The sequence below is a fragment of the Neofelis nebulosa genome, chromosome 3, assembly GCF_028018385.1.
Source record: "Neofelis nebulosa isolate mNeoNeb1 chromosome 3, mNeoNeb1.pri, whole genome shotgun sequence".
NCBI lineage: Eukaryota > Metazoa > Chordata > Mammalia > Carnivora > Felidae > Neofelis > Neofelis nebulosa.
The window spans coordinates 167,344,722-167,363,999 of record NC_080784.1 but is presented as its reverse complement, the minus strand read 5'-3'; the positions used below and the strand labels follow the sequence as shown (position 1 = coordinate 167,363,999).

Genomic DNA, 19,278 nt, shown 5'->3' with positions numbered 1-19,278 from the left:
TCTTTTTGCTTATTATGGTTCATCTTCTTTCAAGACTGCCTACTATTTTTTTATATATTAGATCTTCTAGATGAGTCCTTCAAAGCCATTATGTTTTCTTCATACTTTCCAAATCTCTGTAATTTTGTTTTCTTTTGAGATATTTCTTTCAAGCTGTCTTTTAAAATGTTAATCTGGCCTCACCAGTGACCATCTCAATTTATTTAAAACATCTTTTATTAAAATCTATGGGTCTTAGTAGGGGGCGCCTGGGTGGCGCAATCGGTTAAGCATCCGACTTCAGCCAGGTCACGATCTCGCGGTCCGTGAGTTGGAGCCCCGCGTCAGGGTCTGGGCTGATGGCTCGGAGCCTGGAGCCTGTTTCCGATTCTGTGTCTCCCTCTCTCTCTGTCCCTCCCCCGTTCATGCTCTGTCTCTCTCTCTCTGTCCCAAAAATAAAAAAATTAAAAACGTTGAAAAAAAAAATTAAAAAAAAAAAAATCTATGGGTTTTAGTAGAAGGAAGATTTCTGTGATCTAATCAAATATACTTAAGTGTTCCTATATATATATATATATATATATTTTTTTTTTTTTTTTTTTTTAGGTTTTCCTATATTTTTAATAAGGATGGGAATTGAAGAGTTCAAACTATTGTCTTCCTCCTCCATTAGTTATTTTCACAAGGGGCCATATACTCTGGATGTTCTGCTTGCTTTTCTTCTCTAGGACTATTGGATTCTCTTATAAGCATTGTTGTTTTTTCTTACATATACCTTGTGGTTTGGACCCAGTTGCCAGACCACTGAAAATGGAAACAATGTTTTATGGTGAAAAGTACAATGAGTTCCTGGTAAAATGTCATTCTCCTGCTGGTAGACCAGGAGGTAGTCTCTGTCTCTGAGGCAGCCTACCTTTTCAACTCTCCCATCGCTCAAAACAATTCCTCCAGTTACCCAAGGGTTCGTGCCCTTTATTTAGCGGGTCCAAAAAGTCCCTGCATTCAGCTTTCTTCATCAATCTCACTGTCCCAATCCCCATTCAAGAACTCCATGCCACTACTCCCCAGAGTAGGGGAAAAAACCCACGACACAATTGTCCCCTAGATCCAGACAGAGCCAAGACCTCACATTCCCCAGATGGTACTTCATGCTGGCCTTTGAAATAGTTCATAGCTGAATTGAAAATGGAGGGGAGAGCGTCAAGGTTGAATTTAAGCTATCATAGTGCCACTAGCCATTTTCTCATTCTAGAACCATAAATAGGCTCCACAGGGATCCATGATCCTCTGAAATTACCATCAAATTTTATTTATTTATGTATTTATTTATTCACTCATTCATTCATTCATTCATTTATCTATATATGTATATGCATGAATATGTTTCTGTGGAGTTTTTTTAGAAGTTATTTTTTTATTTTTAACTTTTTTTAATGTTTATTTGTTTTTGAGAGAAAGAGACAGAGTGTGAGTGGAGGAGGGGCAGAGAGAGAGGGAGACACAAAATCCAAAGCAGGCTCCAGGTTCCGAGCTGTCAGCACAGAGCTCAATACAGGGCTGGAACTCACTGACTACGAGTTCATGACCTGAGCTGAAGTCAGGTTGGACGCTCAACCAACTGAGCCACCCAGGTGCCCCTAGAAGTTATTTTTTAAAGAATTTTACTTTTTTAGAGCAGTTTTATGTTCACAGCAAAATTGAGAGGAAGATACAGAGATTTCCAATATGCCACAAGCTTCCACATACATGGACTCCTCCGTTATCAACATCCCCCACCGGAGTAGTACGTTTGTTACAACTGCTGAACCTACATGGACACATCATAAATCCCCAATAGGCCAGTAAGTCAATAAGCCAAGAAGATGTAGATCACTCTAAATCCAATAGGTAAAGAGGGTCTCACAGCTTCTTGGACACCAGGGATCATAGCTAAAATAAATATCTTCTGTTTCTATGGCTACACTTGAGTCATTGTAAAATGGGTTACTGAATATGGAAGATTACCCTTTGAAGAAAAGGCAAGTTCTTAGACCTAGAAGGAAATGGTTTAAAGAGAAATAAAATAAGCTAAATTGAAACCTATCACACAGTAAATAATAACCTCTATAGAGGGGCAAAAGTAACAAACATAAAAAGGTTGTGGGTTCAATGAGTTTAAGAATAAGAATTCAAAAAAGAGCTCTTTGTGAAGATAAGTTAGAAATGTGTAAAGCAATAAAATTGAGACAGGTTTATTTCCCCTCAAAAAAAAAAAAAAAAAAAAGAATAGATTAAAATTTCCTACATCCTTGCACTGGTATGTTTTCAGTGAGCCTGACTGAAGACTTGGCACTCTTCTAAATTTTAAATATATTCTTTTTTTTAATCTCTTGGAAAATATTACTGGCTTTAATCAAAAGTAGGTCAGCATCATATCTACTATATTATATGGTTATCTTCGAAACACAAGCCTTAGTAATTCTAATGGAAATAAAGGATTTGATGTGTGTTTTTTTTATCTGAGATGAATATAAAGAGAAAATGAACTCAGAAATATCTTCTTTATGTCTACCAGGTAGAAAGAGACAACTATAGCCTTCTATATGCCCGAACTGATTTTTAGATTTTTAAATATACCCATACATTGTTTTTATAGAAGTTAATTTTTTATGCGACTATAACCCAGCTAGACCACTGATAAGGGGAATCAGAAGTAGAAAAGAGAAGACAATAGACTTCAGGGTAGACCCTAATAATGCAATCTACAATCCTCTATACATTACTCTTAAATTAACAAAAGCTCACCCTCATGAATATTAAGCTATAAATGTATTATCAAGAATTCATAGGGGGCACCTGGGTGGCTCAGTTGGTTAAGCATCTGACTTCAGCTCAGCTCATGATCTCGCTGTCTGTGGGTTCAAGCCCCACATTGGACTCTGTGTTGACAGCTCAGAGCCTGGAGCCTGCTTTTGATTCTATGTCTCCCTCTGTCTCTGCCCCTCCCCCACTCATGGTCTGTCTCTCTTTCTCTCTCTGTCTCTCAAAAATAAATAAACGTTAAACAAAAATTCATAAAGTTCTTTACACTTATCACAGGGAGCAAGCATAATGTATAGAATTATTGATCACTATGCTGTATACCTGAAACTAATATAATGTTACATGTAATTATACTTCAATTTAAATTTTTAATTTAAAAATTCATATAGTACTTAATTTTTCACCTGTATATTAGATATAATAAAAATATATGAGGGGGACCTGGGTGGCTCAGTCAGTTGAGCATCCGACTTCAGCTCAGGTCATGATCTCACAGTTCATGGGTTCGAGCCCCACATAGGGCTCACTGATGTCAGCCTGTCAGCATGGAGCCCCCTTCGGATCTTCTGTCTCTCTCTCTCTGCCCCTGCTCCACTTGGGCTTTCCCCAAAATAAATGAATAATAAATATATATGTACATATGAATAGAAGTTTACCTATTTTCTAAAATAAATGTGTATTTCTTTTTTAAATGTCTTGATCATATAATCAGTATGTACAAATTTGGTTTTTCATTATACTCCACCATTTTACCTTTTCCATATCCCTTTTAACAAATACGTGTTCAATTATTATTATGTATTATTGTTAAAGGATGCATAGTAAAAATCTATGTTCAGGTACTAGAATCCCGCTATCGCCTTATCTAACCAAAGAATTCCCATTAGTAGATGCAAAGAAACTAAATAAGGAGCAGTGATATCAGACATCACTGAATGAGCACAGAGTTTATGTCCACTAAAGCAGATGCATCCGCCTTCTCAATGCAAGAATAGTGCTCATCATGAGACCTATATGCCATCCTATTTAAAGCATTGTTGTCTTACCACCACTTGCTGGGAATTTTCTCTCCAGTTCCAAGACTCTTCAAAATGAATTTCTAGACCAACCTAACTCTATTTAACCATGCTGTATTTCTTGGTTTCAGATGGCTATACCACTGATGACATTGAGTTTTACTGGAATGGAGGAGAGGGAGCGGTAACTGGAGTTAATAAAATTGAGCTTCCTCAGTTTTCAATTGTCGACTACAAGATGGTCTCCAAGAAAGTGGAGTTCACAACTGGTGAGGTTATTTCCCTCCAAATGAACTCGGGGCACTGTGAAAGAAAGAAGATGATTCCTACCAAATGGAGATCTGATTTTTTTTTTCTGTTTTTCTTTTTTAATTCAGGGGCATATCCACGACTGTCACTAAGTTTTCGTCTAAAGAGAAATATTGGCTACTTCATTTTGCAAACCTACATGCCTTCCACATTGATTACAATTCTGTCCTGGGTGTCTTTTTGGATCAACTATGATGCATCTGCAGCCAGAGTTGCACTAGGTAAGGCATTCCCAGCACTGAAAAGAGCTGGTAGGATTTAGCTTCAACCAACCAACCATTGTTAGAAATTATAAGCAATGGCTTTCTCTCAGAGCAAGTCAAAGAATGAGATTACCATAAGAGTCCTTATAGTAAAATATCAAAGGGTAAGCATTTTCAGGATGAATGTTTTACAATGCAATATCTTCTTAGCATTTTACCAAAATAATCTTGAAACATAATTAATACTAGCTATATTAGTGCTTCTTAGAGTCTATTTTTAAATTTTCATTACACTAATTTTTGCTAACTTTGTGATGATTTCCTCTTTGGTCTCTGCTTTTTACAGTGAAGAACATTTACAATGCATTATTCTCTTTTTTTTTTTGTATGTTGTATTTTTTTTTTGTAATATAATTTATTGTCAAATTGGCTTACATACAACCCCCAGTGCTCATCCCAGCAAGTGCCCTCCTCAATGCTAATCACCCATTTTCCCTTCTCCCCCACCCCTCATCCACCCTCAGTTTGTTCTCTGTACTTAAGAGTCTTTTATGGTTTGCCTCCCTCCCTTTGTAATTATTTTTCCCTTTCCCTTCCCCCCATGGTCTTCTGTTGAGTTTCTCAAGATCCACATATGAGTGGAAACATATGATACCTGTCCTTCTCTGACTGATTTATTTCACTCAGCATAATACCTTCTGGTTCCATTTACGTTGCTGTGAATGGCATTATTTCATTCTTTCTCATACAATGCATTATTCTCAAATGGATTTGGAGAAAGCTAAACCTTGTGACTGTTAACAAGATATGTCAATTGTTAAAAAATAGTATTTTTCGAACATTAACTAAAGTTAAGTTGTATCGATCTGAGTTTTCCTTAAATGAAGCCCATCGCACTTGAATAGGGCACAGACGTTCATCAGCTATATTAATGACCTGTGATCAGCACAGAATAAAAATGGTTTCCTTCCTGGAGGAACAAAATTCAAAATTAATCTTGCCATGGTTGAGTAATTGCAGCAAGCTGAAAGGCTATATTTGAGACTTTAAAGGATTCCTTGGAAAGTTAGAATATATAAGGTCCTTTTGATGAATCTGAGCATGTATGGGTGTGCCTCATTATTTGATCCTAGACCCCTTTCAGTTATCATTTTCTGGGGCTTATTCTCATACATGTGTGCACATGTGTGCGTGCACACGCACACACACACACACACACACACACTCTCACACACACACACCAAATATGTAACAGCATCATTTCCAGCTAAGCTGACATACACATCACTTCTTTTGAGATTGCTCAACTGGGTTAGATGTTCAGCATCCCCTTCACACTCAAAGTAATTGTCATCCCTATAACTTATTTCTAATGACTAATTTCTAATGGCTCACAGTCAAATGCTGGTAGCCCCTTATCAACCTTTGAACATTCCAAAACTAAGGAAAGGCAACAAATAGTGGATCACATCATAGGTATGAATCTGCATATATTATATGAATGTGAACATGAGTATGTGTATACTATGGTTAAGGAAAAAACAGTGGATGATGTCAACAGCAGGGAATACAACTATCAAGGTCATAAATTGTGGTTCTCCTTACACATCTATCCCCAAAGCTAACGGTATTTTGATTAAAGATGTTAGCACATAAAATGCTGACTTAATCTTCTCTTTGAAATGTAAAATCTGTGACATTTTAAAACTTAACTAAGTAAAAAAGGCATTTGTTTACTAACCCTTCTTGCTTAAAAATTTAAATCAACGAGTAGAAACCAAAAAGTAATTAGTGGATTTGTAAATGAACTGTTTATGTCTGCTGAGGATATTAGCTAGAATTATATTGGGTGAACTTTAAAATTTTATTCAAAGAAATAAGTTCATGATGGCATTTCAGATCAGTGCAGCACTTTTGAATTCATCACTGATCTGAACCATTTTAACTTTTTATATGCTAACTCCGACTTCCTATTTTATCTGTTCTCTTAAAGTTGAATAGTCAAATCAAGGAATTTATCCAGAATAATCTCATGGGCAAATGAGTGCTAAACTATTGTTCCCCCTTTTCAGTTTCTACCTTCTATTCTCTTTGCCGGATGTCCTTTGTTTTTAACACCCATTTTAACATTTCCTGTCTTTATTTTTAAGGACTGTCATCAAGTTTCAAGTTTTATCTTCTCATCTTTCTGTTTTCATTTTAAGTGCCTTTTGTTTAACACTTCCTTGCTTTTTTGCCCCTAGCTGGGTGATCTATGGAAAATAACTAATCTCAGAATTTCTGTTTATGCATCTATAAAACAGAAATCATAAAGCTGCCTTATCATACTCAGCAAGCTGTTATGGTAGTCATATAAGATAATTCATAACTGTGTTTAAACTGTAATATTGGGGCACCTGGGTGGCTCAGTCAGTTAAGCATCGGACTCTTGATTTTGGCTCAGGTCATGATTTCACTATTCATGAGATCAAGCCCCATGTTGGAGCCTGCCTGGGATTCTTTCTCTCTCCCTGTCTCTCTCTCTCTCTCTGTCCCTAACCCAGTCTCTCTCTCTCTCTCAAAAATAAATAAACAAACTTAAAAAATAAAATAAAACTGTAATATGCTATATAAATGTGTAATATTAGTATTATAGCACAAATTATCTACGTAAGATTCCAATTTCCTCTTCAGTTTTGTTTTTCCCAATTACATTTCATCATTGCCATCATCAACACCAAATATTTATTACACTCATGCAAAGATTATATGGTTAAGAAAGCTTGTGCTTAACAAAATAGACAAAACATAATTTTCCTTTTAAGAGTTTACAGTCTTAACCTTCTTTAACAAATCCAAGTTGAATTTTTCAAGAAATCTTCTCTTGACTCCAGGGAACTAATTCATTCTAAGCTCTGGAATCAAGAACCAGAGGTAATATTTGAAAAATCAAAGCAACAAGGTTTTATTTAAAAAATACATAAATCAAATGTTTGATGCAAATCGCGAACTTTCTTACGTATATCTTCTTTTAGTGTTGTTTCACTATGAATGATGCATTACTATTTTATTTTTTTTTTCAATGTTTTGTTTGTTTTTTTTTAATTTATTTTTGGGACAGAGAGAGACAGAGCATGAACGGGGGAGGGGCAGAGAGAGAGGGAGACACAGAATCAGAAACAGGCTCCAGGCTCCGAGCCATCAGCCCAGAGCCTGACGCGGGGCTCGAACTCACGGACCGCGAGATCGTGACCTGGCTGAAGTCAGACGCTTAACCGACTGCGCCACCCAGGCGCCCCGATGCATTACTATTTTAACGTGTAATACTGACCTTGTATATATTATAGACTTATGGAATGAAGTAGGTCTCCTCACGATGGTTACCAACTTTCAGTTTGGTAGTGGCTGTTGTGGGCATTAGTGTCACAAGGACAGATTTAGTAGGAACAGTGAGCATATCAATGGGATTTTGATATGCAGGCCCATTTGTTTTTCTTTCTTCTATGTGTATTATTTTTAAAAAAATGGTTTCCAACCCTCCATTAATAGTACATCCTGTTTTACGATTTGTTCATGGCCTGTATGGGGAGTCTGAAGCTTTGTCCTTCCAAATATCTGCTCCTTTTGCCTAGTGGTTTATCACATTGCTGCCATCATTCTGGGACACCAATAAGGAAATAGCATCTGTCTTAGTCTTTCAAGGGCAGCTTAACAAGTGCATTCAGCTAAGATGTGTCTTTCTGTTTCATAGGAATCACCACCGTGCTGACAATGACAACCATCAGCACTCACCTCAGGGAGACTTTGCCGAAGATCCCTTATGTCAAAGCGATTGATATTTACCTGATGGGTTGCTTTGTGTTTGTGTTCCTGGCTCTCCTGGAATATGCCTTTGTAAATTACATCTTCTTTGGAAAAGGCCCTCAGAAAAAGGGAGCTAGCAAACAAGACCAGAGTGCCAATGAGAAGAACAAACTGGAGATGAATAAAGTTCAGGTAACGTATTAAATATTCCTTACAATATTCTTCCAAAATGTATCAGCAGCATGGTGCTCAGGGCCCCCATAACAGGGGGAAAAAAAAGTATATTAGTTTATCTTTAATATGGCTCAAACACGCCTCCCTTTTACATATTTGAGAATTGGGGATTGAAGAAGTTAGGGTGAAGTTACCATAGATTAGTAATATACCTGGACCTAAAACTCAACACTAAATCCATTATTCTTTATTCTAAACCAAATAGTTGTAAAACTATAGGCAGAAGAATAATGCCAGATTTGCTTGATAAATGAATGAGACAACTAAAATAAATCAGTTCTGTACTTGGTGGAAATGAAAAGATATGGCCCAGTAATTACAACCACAGACTGGAATTAAACTGCTCGGGTTTGAGTCCCAGCTCTGCTATTTACTGGCTTTATAACCCCAGACATATCAACCTACACAACTTCTCATCTAGTCTCTGTTCTCAATGTCATCATGGAGGTTATTATAGTATACTTATAGAGTTGTTATAGGGACTAAATGAGGTTTTTTTTTTTTAAGTCTAATATTTGTAACAATACCTGGAGCATGATAGGTACTCATTAGCATTATAGCTAGCTAGCTATTACCCTTGGATGTAAGACACTGTCACAATTTTTCTTTTGCTTTTCGTTGGTAGATCTTATGACTTGTGCTTTCACTAGTGCTTTCTTTATTCTTTAAGAACATCTCTTTAGCCTCTACTTCTATGCCATGTTTCACTGAAATCAAATTAAAATTGTGAACATTGAAATACTGCATCCACTATAAATTGTTTTCAAGATGGCACCCAGGGTGACAGCTCAAAAGATTCGCTCATTTAGCCACCATTCTGAGCATTAGGGATACTTCCCTGAAGGAGACAAAACTCCTGGCTCTCATAGAGTTTAGACTCTAATGTGGGAAGACAGACCATAAACATGTAAGCATGGATTAAGAGGATAATTTCAGGTTGTAGTAAGTTCTGAAGAAAGTAAAACAGAGCGATGGGTAAGAGAATGATTTGGATCAGCTTCAAGGGAACAAGGAAGGTAGATCAGGAAGACCTCTCTGAGACATGACCATTTGATCTGAGACCTAAGTGATGAGAAGCACTAACCACACCATGCCCATTCGAGGCAGAGGACACGACAGTGCAGTGGCTCAGAGGAAGGAATTGCTTGAGGTATGAAAGTACTAAGAGGACACCAATGTGGCAAGACCATAGCAAGTGAGGGAGAATATGTAGTATTAGAGGTGGCTGGAGAATCAGGCAGAAGCCAAACTATAAATCTTCAATGTATGTATCTTCATGCTCTTTGGTGGGATATCAAAACCAAACACTGTCAGGTAATTAGAAAATTATAAGCAAAATACCAAACAGATTCAGCCAAATGGTCAAAATTCAAAGTAACTCATTCAAATAATATTTTACTCTTTTTTTAAAAGTTCCTTCTTTTAAGTTTAATTTTTTTTTGAGAGAGAGAAAGAGAGAAAGAGAGAGAGGATGAGCACGCGTGAGGGAGCAGCAGAAAGAGAGGGAGAGAATCCCGAGCAGGCTCCATGCTGTCATCTCTGGCCTGATGCAGGGCTCGATCTCACGAACCGTGAGATCATGACTTGAGCTGAAATCAAGAGTTGGAAGCTTAACGAACTGACCGACCCAGGTGCCCCAGGAAATTTTCACTCTTATGTGAAATATTATGCTGGATTCTAGGAGGAAGCATGATACTTGCCCTGAATAATCTTCTGATCTTTGTGGGAAAGAAGATTATATTCAGATGAGGTGATTAGGTTATAAAATGAAACAGGACAGCACCTACCTTGAGGAGTGTTTCTGAAAGGAAAAGGCTGATTCTGACCTACTAGCTTTAAAAGTACGTTAGCAGATTTTAAGGCCACCTCTTTTCTGTTCCCACTCTCATCTCAGTTGCCTTCTAAGCCTCTGCATAGCTTGGAATGTGTATTAATGGATATATCATGAGGGAAAGCCCTACATAAATAAAGTGGCATAGGTTCACTGGTAGGAAAATCTGAAGCCATGGACTGGATGAATGTCAAAAATAAGTAGAATTTGGAAAGGTAAAGGAGAAAATAGGGCCTCTGAATTGGCTAGAAAAGCAGTGTTCTCTAGAAAGGTAATTAAATGGAAAGGTCACACTTTCAGCAAACTGAAATCAATGCATTCAGATAATTTAAAAACATCATAAAACAAACTTTAACCACACTCTTTGGTCATTTACCTTGATTCCACCCCAGGATATCAGAGAATTTTTCTAAGATGCTAAGGGACAAATAAAGTCCAAATGAAAGCCTTGTATGCCACATCATATCTAGATGTATAATACATATTGCCCTCAAGAGGGCTTAGTGACTAATAAATAAGTAAAATGTTTCTATCTAACTGATCTTTGTGTTTGAGTAACATTGGGCTCAAACATAGTAAGGTTTCACTGGATCTCAAATCAAGAACTTTTTATGCCAGATGAACTGACGTTTTAAATTTGAATTCCAGTAGATAGGATAGAAAAATCCCTCAATTATCAGGTTTTTTTTTTTTCTTATGAAATTTATTGTCAAATTGGTTTCCACACAACACCCAGTGCTCATCCAGGGATTTTTTTAAAGAAGATAAAAATGTGCTTTTATCCATGGAAAGTTAGATTAGAAACTTCACAAATGCTTTTCAGAAAAACACAGACAAAATCATGCCCAAATTAATTTAAAAATCATGTTAAGACATGAAAGAGTAGTTTATATTGGACTAACTCTCTTATGGATTAAAAATTATAAACCCCGAGCAAAAAATATATATATATATTTTTGAGAGAGAGACAGCTTGAGCAGGGGAAAGGGGCAGAGGGAGAGAGAAAGAATCTTAAGCTGCCTCCACACTCAGCATGGAGCCCAAGGTGGGGCTTGATCTCTGTGAGATCATGACCTGAGCCAAAATCAAGAGTCAGACACTCAACCGACTGAGCCACTCAGGTGCCTCCTGAGCAAAAAAAAAATTTTAAATCTGCTTGAAGACATGAGACTAACTGAAAACAAACAAAAACTAAAGGAGAATCAACCCTCAAATGAAGGGAATGACATTCTCTTAAATCAGTATTTATATAGCTTTGTCCCGAGGCCACTCCCCAGTCTGCAGAACTTCAGCCAAAAAACCTGCTGTTTTATCAGTCTGATGAGTCAGAACATGGAGTTTGATACTTCCAGAGTTTCAAGAAATCCTAGAAAGAAGTGAGTCACAAGAGAAATGCAAAATCTGAATTTGGGGCGCCTGGGTGGCTCAGTCAGTTAAGCATCTGACTTCAGCTCAGGTCATGATCTCCCGATCTGTGAGTTTGAGCCATTCATCGGGCTCTATACTGACAGCTCAGAGCCTGGAGCCTGCTTCAGATTTTGTGTCACCCTCTCTCTCTGTCCCTATCCTGCTCATACTCTGTCTCTGTCTGTGTGTCTCTCTCCTCTCTCTCAAAAATATACATTTCTTTTTTAAAAAAGAAAGCTTAAAAAAAAAAAAAACCTGAATACAAACTTCCCACATATCCTTGGTTGACCTCTGAACTACAAAAGTATAAAATGCTAGGAAATCTGGAAGGGGGAAACAGCTGAAAGACTGAAAAAAAAAAGAACAAAAATAAGGGATTCTCCTTGAGTTAAGGGAAAAATTAAAATAGATTCACCGTAACTACACATAAAACCCACTCACTACCCATTCTAGGTGACCTATTAGTAATTTAACTGCCTTTTATTATTATTAATTTTTTTTTATTTTGGAAAGAGAGAGAGAGAGCAAGGGAAAGGGACAGAGGAAGAGAGAGAGAGAGAGAGAGAGAGAGAGAGAGAGAGAGAGAGAGAATCTTAAGTAGGCTCCACTGTCAGCACAGAGCCCAAAACAGGGCTTGATCAAATCACTCTGAGATCACGACCTAAGTCGAAATCAAGAGTGGGACACTCAACCAACTAAGCCTCCCAGGTGCCCCTTAACTGCCTATTAAAACAAAACCCAACATTTGTTAGGGGAAATAACAGAATCCAAAGTCTCTACAGAGCAGCATCAACAGCTACTATATAATAAAAAATCACTAGACATGAGAGAAAAAGAAGGAAAACATGCCCATACTTAAGACAAAAGACTTAAAAAGAGAAAAGAGAAAAGTAACTAGAAACAGAACTGCAAAAGTCTCACATGTTGGCTTAAAAGATAAGGACAATAATTAAAAATAATAACAGTAATTAATATATGTAGAAGTTCGTAGAAAATAGCCCAAAACTAAAAGGAGCTGAAATATCCTGTAATAGGCAAATGGTGAAACAAACCATGGTAGGTTCATACCATGGAATACCAGCCCAATAAAAAGTAATGAACTATTGATACATCCAACAACTTGAATGGATCTCAAGGCATTATGATGAATGGGAAAAAAGTCCATCTTAAAAGATTATACAGGGGCGCCTGGGTGGCGCAGTCGGTTAAGCGTCCGACTTCAGCCAGGTCACGATCTCGCGGTCCGTGGGTTCGAGCCCCGCGTCGGGCTCTGGGCTGATGGCTCGGAGCCTGGAGCCTGTTTCCGATTCTGTGTCTCCCTCTCTCTCTGTCCCTCCCCCGTTCATGCTCTGTCTCTCTCTGTCCCAAAAATAAATTAAAAACGTTGAAAAAAAAATTAAAAAAAAAAAAGATTATACATTGTCTGATCCCAGTTATATAATATACCTGAAATAATAAAATTATAAAGATTAAAGAACAGACCAGTGGTTACCAGGAGTCAGTGATGGGTGGAGGGATTGAGTGTGATTAATTAGAAAGGGGTAGCACAAGGTAGCACTAGTGGTGGAATAATTCTGTAGTTTGCAGTGGTGGTTATGTGAATCATCACATGTAATAAAACTACATAGAACTACACATACTTTATACCAATGTCACTTTCCTGGGTGATATTGTACAGTAGTTAAGTAAGATGTCAATAGGAGAAACTGGGTGAAGGGTACATGAGAGTTCTCTGTGCTATCTTTGCAACTTTCTAGGAATCTACAATAATTTCAAAAGAAAAATTTTTAAATAATGTCCGTAGGAACAGATTAATATAGGTAGAGATGGGGAGTTTCAAAAAAAGACTTGAAACTGAAAAAGAACCAATGGAAATCATAGAATTGAAAAATTCATTAGACTGAGTATTATATGTAAGTGATGCATCACTGGGTTCTACTCCTGAAGCCAATACTATGATGTATGTTGACTAACTTCAATTTAAATAAATTAATTTTTTAAAAAGATTACATACACTTCAATTTTTCTATTTAGATTACTGCATCCTTAGCAAAGCAATGCATAAATCAGATCCCCTGCCCCCCCCCTTTCAGATAGATGAAAGAATATCCATTATATATTACATATATCCTTTTGAATAAAAATTGCTTATATATTTAAAAAAAAGAAAAATGCATTAGATGAATCAGCATCAGATTTTATAAAACATAAGAAAGGGTTAGTGAAATTAAAGTTAATATTGGCCATCTCTCAATTTTTCCATTACATTGGTTCTTATCATAAATGTTACTACCTCAAAGAAGGTTTAACTGACACCCCCAATGGTGGATTGTATTTTGTCCCATTGTTATTTGTTCTCATGGCTTTCTGTGCTTTTCCACCATAGGATTTACCACAATAGTGAATATATGCTTACTTAAGTAATTATTTTTTAATGTCTATCTCTCTACTAAACTATAAGTTTCCCAAGGATTGGGATCAAGGTCCTCGTCTATTATGTTTATTGTTCTTTAATCAGTGGCTAGAACAGAGGAAAAAACAAATAAGTATTTGCCGAATGAATAAATTTAGAGAGGACTTCTCCATTCAGGATGAGTTCTTAGCTACCATAACCCAAGGTCCTGAATGCTACATCATGTTTTATAAAACTCATATACATTCATAATAAGTAAGAAAAAGAGACTGTAGTCCACTTCAGTTTTTGCTCCAAACTTTCTTACTGTTTCTATCACTTTGATTTTTAATATTTTCTAAAGCATGATTTATCTCAACCCCTGCTATTCTCTCCGAATCACAGTGTCATATAACAACAGATAGATATAATCTTCAATAACAAAGCAAGTGTATTATTACTTTGTCTTTTCAGTGTATCATCTCCAGCAGTTAAGATAATAATGCAACCTGTGTGGTACTTAAAAATGCTATCCCCTGGTGAAATTTAAAAAATAGAAAATAATATCAGATTTTTTCCTTTCATATAAAAGTTTGGGTGGTCCTCCGCTTTCCTTTTAGATCCTTGTAAACAGTTGAATTCAAATGATACATGTGCTGTGGTCCCAGACAATTTTCATTTGAGGGACCCTAATATTTGCCTTGGTACCCTAGAGTATAGCATGGCATCATTCATTTATTACACATTACTCTTGATAGCCTTGGCTGGGCAGTCATGTCAAGGGTCATTTGTACCGAAGTTAGAAGTGCTTGCTTTGTCTTGATTTATATTACCACCAGCTGCAGTGAAGCATCTTTTCTGTAGGAGTACAGATGCTGAATCCAGACATTAGGAGAGTTTCAACCTCTGAGGTGATAAAGACTGTAGACTCATGTACCCTTCAGGCATCATTTGAAACTAGAGATGGTATTTAGAGTTTTGAAAGATAGATTTCGCAGTACTAGTAGGCTGTAAGTATGCTACTTCTGGGCCACTTTTACACTAACCTGGAATATACGTGGTTGTGTCTGTTGGCCACATGCCTGCCCATTTGCAAATAGATCCACCTAGGATGGATTGGTCGCATGGGCAGTCTATAGTCAGGTACTGATTTGAAGTCATGAAGTCATGGGGGACACCTTGTAACCCCAACAATTAAGACATAGAATTTCCATTCAGATTCAGATATTGATGCTGTAATCTGGCCTCTTTCCTCTCATTCCTATTCTCTGTGGTGTGTTATCTACATTTTCAGACACTTTTAGACATCTACACTTTCAGACAACTCGCTAAATGGAAATCAGCTCTGTACTGTGATTAATTCCAGGATCCATAATGCATGGGAAAGCAGGCATCCTAACAGTCAACAGCTTTTCCTTAAAACTAGCTTGAAACAGATGGATACCTACATTAGCCTTTGAGCCTAGGACGTACCCCACATCACTGCCTTGTCATCGGACCCACTAAGACACTTCTCTCAGCCTTTGATGAAATTTTAACCTTTATGACTTAGCATCTTAGATTCTGGAGAAATTCAGGCAGGACCTTTGATTTCTATGGATAGCCTGTGTTAGCAATTCATGGACTTCTTTAGCCCTTAAATCCGTGCCCAAATCTGGCTTGGTTCATGCTTTGTTCTCTAGTCTTGGCTTAATGTAGCTAATCTCCAGATGCTTCAACAGCTCTTTTTCCCTCTCTCTCTCTCTTCCTCTCTCTCTGCCTCCCTCCTCCCTCCTTCCCTCTCTCCCTCTCATTTCCTTCTATACCCAAACATCTAGGATTCTTTTGAAAATGAGGAAGAAATCAAATTCACTTAACAGGCTTAAGAAAAAGGTGGGGGATATATTTTGGCACACACAACTAGAAGGTCCATGAGTGGTTCTAATTTCCTATGTGGCTATATCCATATATTTAAACATTGTCATCAGAAAGCATCTCTCCTCATCTGTTAACTCTGCTTTCCTTTATAATGGCTTTACGTTCATTAAACCCTTCCTTCATGGTGTTCCAAAACGCCGAAGTTTATATGTTCCAAGCTCTGCAACCTTAACCCAAAAGTACTTCCTTATCACCAACAGTTACAACAAAAAAAGTCTTAGGATTGAGTCTTCTCGATCAGCTTGAGTCATATTCTCACGCAGAAATCAATCTCTCTGACTAGGAAGTTGGGAAACAATAAATGCACAGGTCTGCATCACATGCCTGTCCCTGGAGCCTTAAAGATGCAAGGAGGTCCACTTGTACCACGCGCACCAAGGAAAGTCAGGTAATGTTATCAGAAGAAGGCGGAATGGAATCAGACAGGCCAAACCAATAGGCATCCACCAAAACTCACCCTAGACTCTGCCTAAAAGAATCTTTAATGCTACATCCAGCACCCACTGTGATCTCATGCTGCTTTCCTCTTCTGCCTCATTCCTCCTCCCTCTCCCCTTCACCGACACACACTTTGCTCTAGAAGTTCAACTCACAGTTTTCCCAAATTTGCCATCGTTTCGCTCTTTGCTAACTTAGCTTGGCTTGTTCCCCAAAATTCACCTCTTGCCTGATGTCTGCCCTCACTCATCAGGTGCATCTCCTAGAGCTCTCCATTGCACACTATGCTTACCGTTTTTTTTTTTTTTTTAAACTTAAAAAATATTTAAGGGGTGCCTGGGTGGCTCAGTCAGTTAAGTGTCCAATTCTTGATTTTGGCTCAGGTCATGATCTCACAGTTGTAAGATTGAGCCCAGTGTCAGGCCCCATGCTGAGCATGGAGTCTGCTTAAGATTCTCTCTCTTCCTCTTCCTCTGCCCCTCCCTTACTTGCACTCTCTCTTTCTCTCTCTCAAAAAATAAAAGTCACTTAAAAATATTTAATATTGGGGCACCTGGGTGGCTCAGTCGGTTGAGCATCCGACTTTGGCTGAGGTCATGATCTCGTGGTTTGTGAGTTCAAGCCCCGCGTCGGGCTCTGTGCTGACAGCTCAGAGCCTGGAGCCTGCTTCAGATTCTGTGTCCGCCCCCGCCCTCTCTCCGCCCCACCCCTGCTTGTGCTCTGTCTCTCTCTGTCTTTCAAAAATGAATAAACATAAACAAATTTTGTTTAATATTTAATATTTAACTTTAACAAATATTTAATGAGGGTATACTATGAAATTACTCTTTATGCACTAGGTATAGTCAGCAATGAATAAAAAGAAAAAAACCTTTCATTTGGATGGGAGAGAAAGATGAACATTATACATATAAATACATCACACACAATCAAAATGACACCCACAAACACACATATAATGCCAGGCAATAATATACACTGTAAAGAAAAACAGAGTAGGACTTGAATGCAAACACTTTATCTTCCACTTTGGGTTTTCCAATGCCTGCCAAAGAGCCCGGCACAAATCAGGCACTTAAATGACTTTTAAAACAATAAGTGAACTAATGAATTAATTACAAAACCAAGCAGAATGCTCTTTAAATTCATGTATAATTGGAAACTTTTTTTCTATTATATTTCTATTGTTACAAAAATAAAATATTTAAGCCTCTTTTTTTTTTTTTTTTTTTTTTTTTTTTTAAGCCTCTCCTACAGTGAAAACTGTTTGGTACCTGTCCAAATTTAAAACATATATATATATATATATATATATATATATATATATAATAAATCTTTCCTAATGAAGGACATATATTTTGATTAGGGACAGTCGATGGTAATAATAGATGTGTGCTATTAATAGATTGCTTTCTTTTAAGTTTTTTTTTTTTTTTTTTTTTTTGAGAGAGAGAGCATGAGCAGGGAAAGGGCAGAGAGAGAGGCAGAGAGAGAATCCCAAGCAGGCTCTGTGCTGTCAGAGCAGAGTCTGATGCCAGGCTCGATCTCACAAACTGTGAGATCATGACCTGAGCCACAATCAAGAGTCAGACGCTTAACCAACTGAGCCACCCAGATGCCCCTAGACTGCTTTCAAACGGTGTTGATACTTTTCTTTTCTCAGCAATTCCTTCTCCTGAAATCTCTATGTTAGAATCTAAAGTGATTGATAACTCTACTCTGCCGTTACTTCATGATATTCTCCAGTGGGGAGGAAGAAAGTGTAGAAGTGCTTTGTTGATTACCTTAGGAGAGGGGCAGAGGGAGAGAGAACCTTAAGCAGCCTCCATGTCCATCATGGAGCCTGAGACCATGACCTGAGCAGAAATCAAGAGTCAGATGCTTAACCGACTCGGCCACCCAAGTGCCCCGACATCATACACTTTGAATACCTCCTTTTCAAACATCCAAAGAGTAATGGTTACTTTGACCAAAATCACTTTTTTATTTTCCTGAAGAGCAAAACATTACTGAAGAGTTTTTGGATGACTTTTTAAGGGGATTCACTGAAGATGAATCTGAAAACTGACCCTTATTTGCATCATTTAGAATTCAGTGAATTTGCTGGTTATAATGCATTTTATATTTAATTGTAAAAAGCACTCATCTCACATATTGGGTCTACCTAAGTCTATGTATAAAATGCTCCTATGCATAAGATAGTTTCTGGTTTCTTGTTTCTATCATTCTCTGTTCAAAGCTCAATAAATTCCCACTAACATCAACTTAAGAAATTACTCCCTAACCTTCATGTCACGTATCTCAGGCTTGAACAGTGCATATTTGTAATTAATTCTTAGCTCTCTGAAATAAGCTAACCACTTTGTGCATTTTAGGTACACCAAAATCAGCTAGGACCCTTGGAATGCTTGTGTAAAATGCAGACTGGGAAGACCTGAATCTAGTATGAAATGAGCTCAAACCTGTATTTTTAACAAGCTTCCCAATAGATTCAGATGCACAATAATGTCTGAGGATCACCACTCTAGAGAGTCTAGCCACTTATGTGTCCCTTAGCCATTGAAACTCAAACAGAGCTTAGAGAGATGACTCCAAGTCAGAGTTTCAGAGTTCCTCATTCTATAGACATTTACTCAGCCCCTCCTTAGGAGTATCAGTCTCTTTTCTGGAAGAGCAAGGGGGATATACAGTGATGAAAAACACAGTAACATCAGAGCAGCTGTGCTCCTGGAGCTTACATTTCAGTTGAATAATTAACAAATATGTAAATAAGGGCACCTGGGTGGCTCAGCCAATTGTGTCTGACTTCAGCTCAGGTCATGATCTCATGGTTCCTGGGTTCCAGCCCCGCGTGGGGCTCTGTGCTGACAGCTCAGAACCTGGAGCCTGCTTTGGATTCTGTGTCCCTCTCTCTGCTCCTCTGCCATTTGTGCTCTCTCTGTCTCTCTCTCAAAAATAAACATTAAA

At 37.7% G+C, this 19,278-nt stretch overlaps 1 protein-coding gene across 1 annotated transcript in view; it reads left to right on the top strand.

Annotated features, from left to right (window-relative positions):
- Positions 1-19,278, top strand: part of GABRB1 (gamma-aminobutyric acid type A receptor subunit beta1) — a 254,012-nt gene that overhangs the window by 216,757 nt on the left and 17,977 nt on the right. The window contains exons 3-5 of the mRNA XM_058722690.1: positions 3,929-4,066; positions 4,175-4,327; positions 8,040-8,284. Coding sequence (XP_058578673.1) covers positions 3,929-4,066; positions 4,175-4,327; positions 8,040-8,284 — 536 coding nt within the window. The remainder of the gene's footprint in view (positions 1-3,928; positions 4,067-4,174; positions 4,328-8,039; positions 8,285-19,278) is intronic.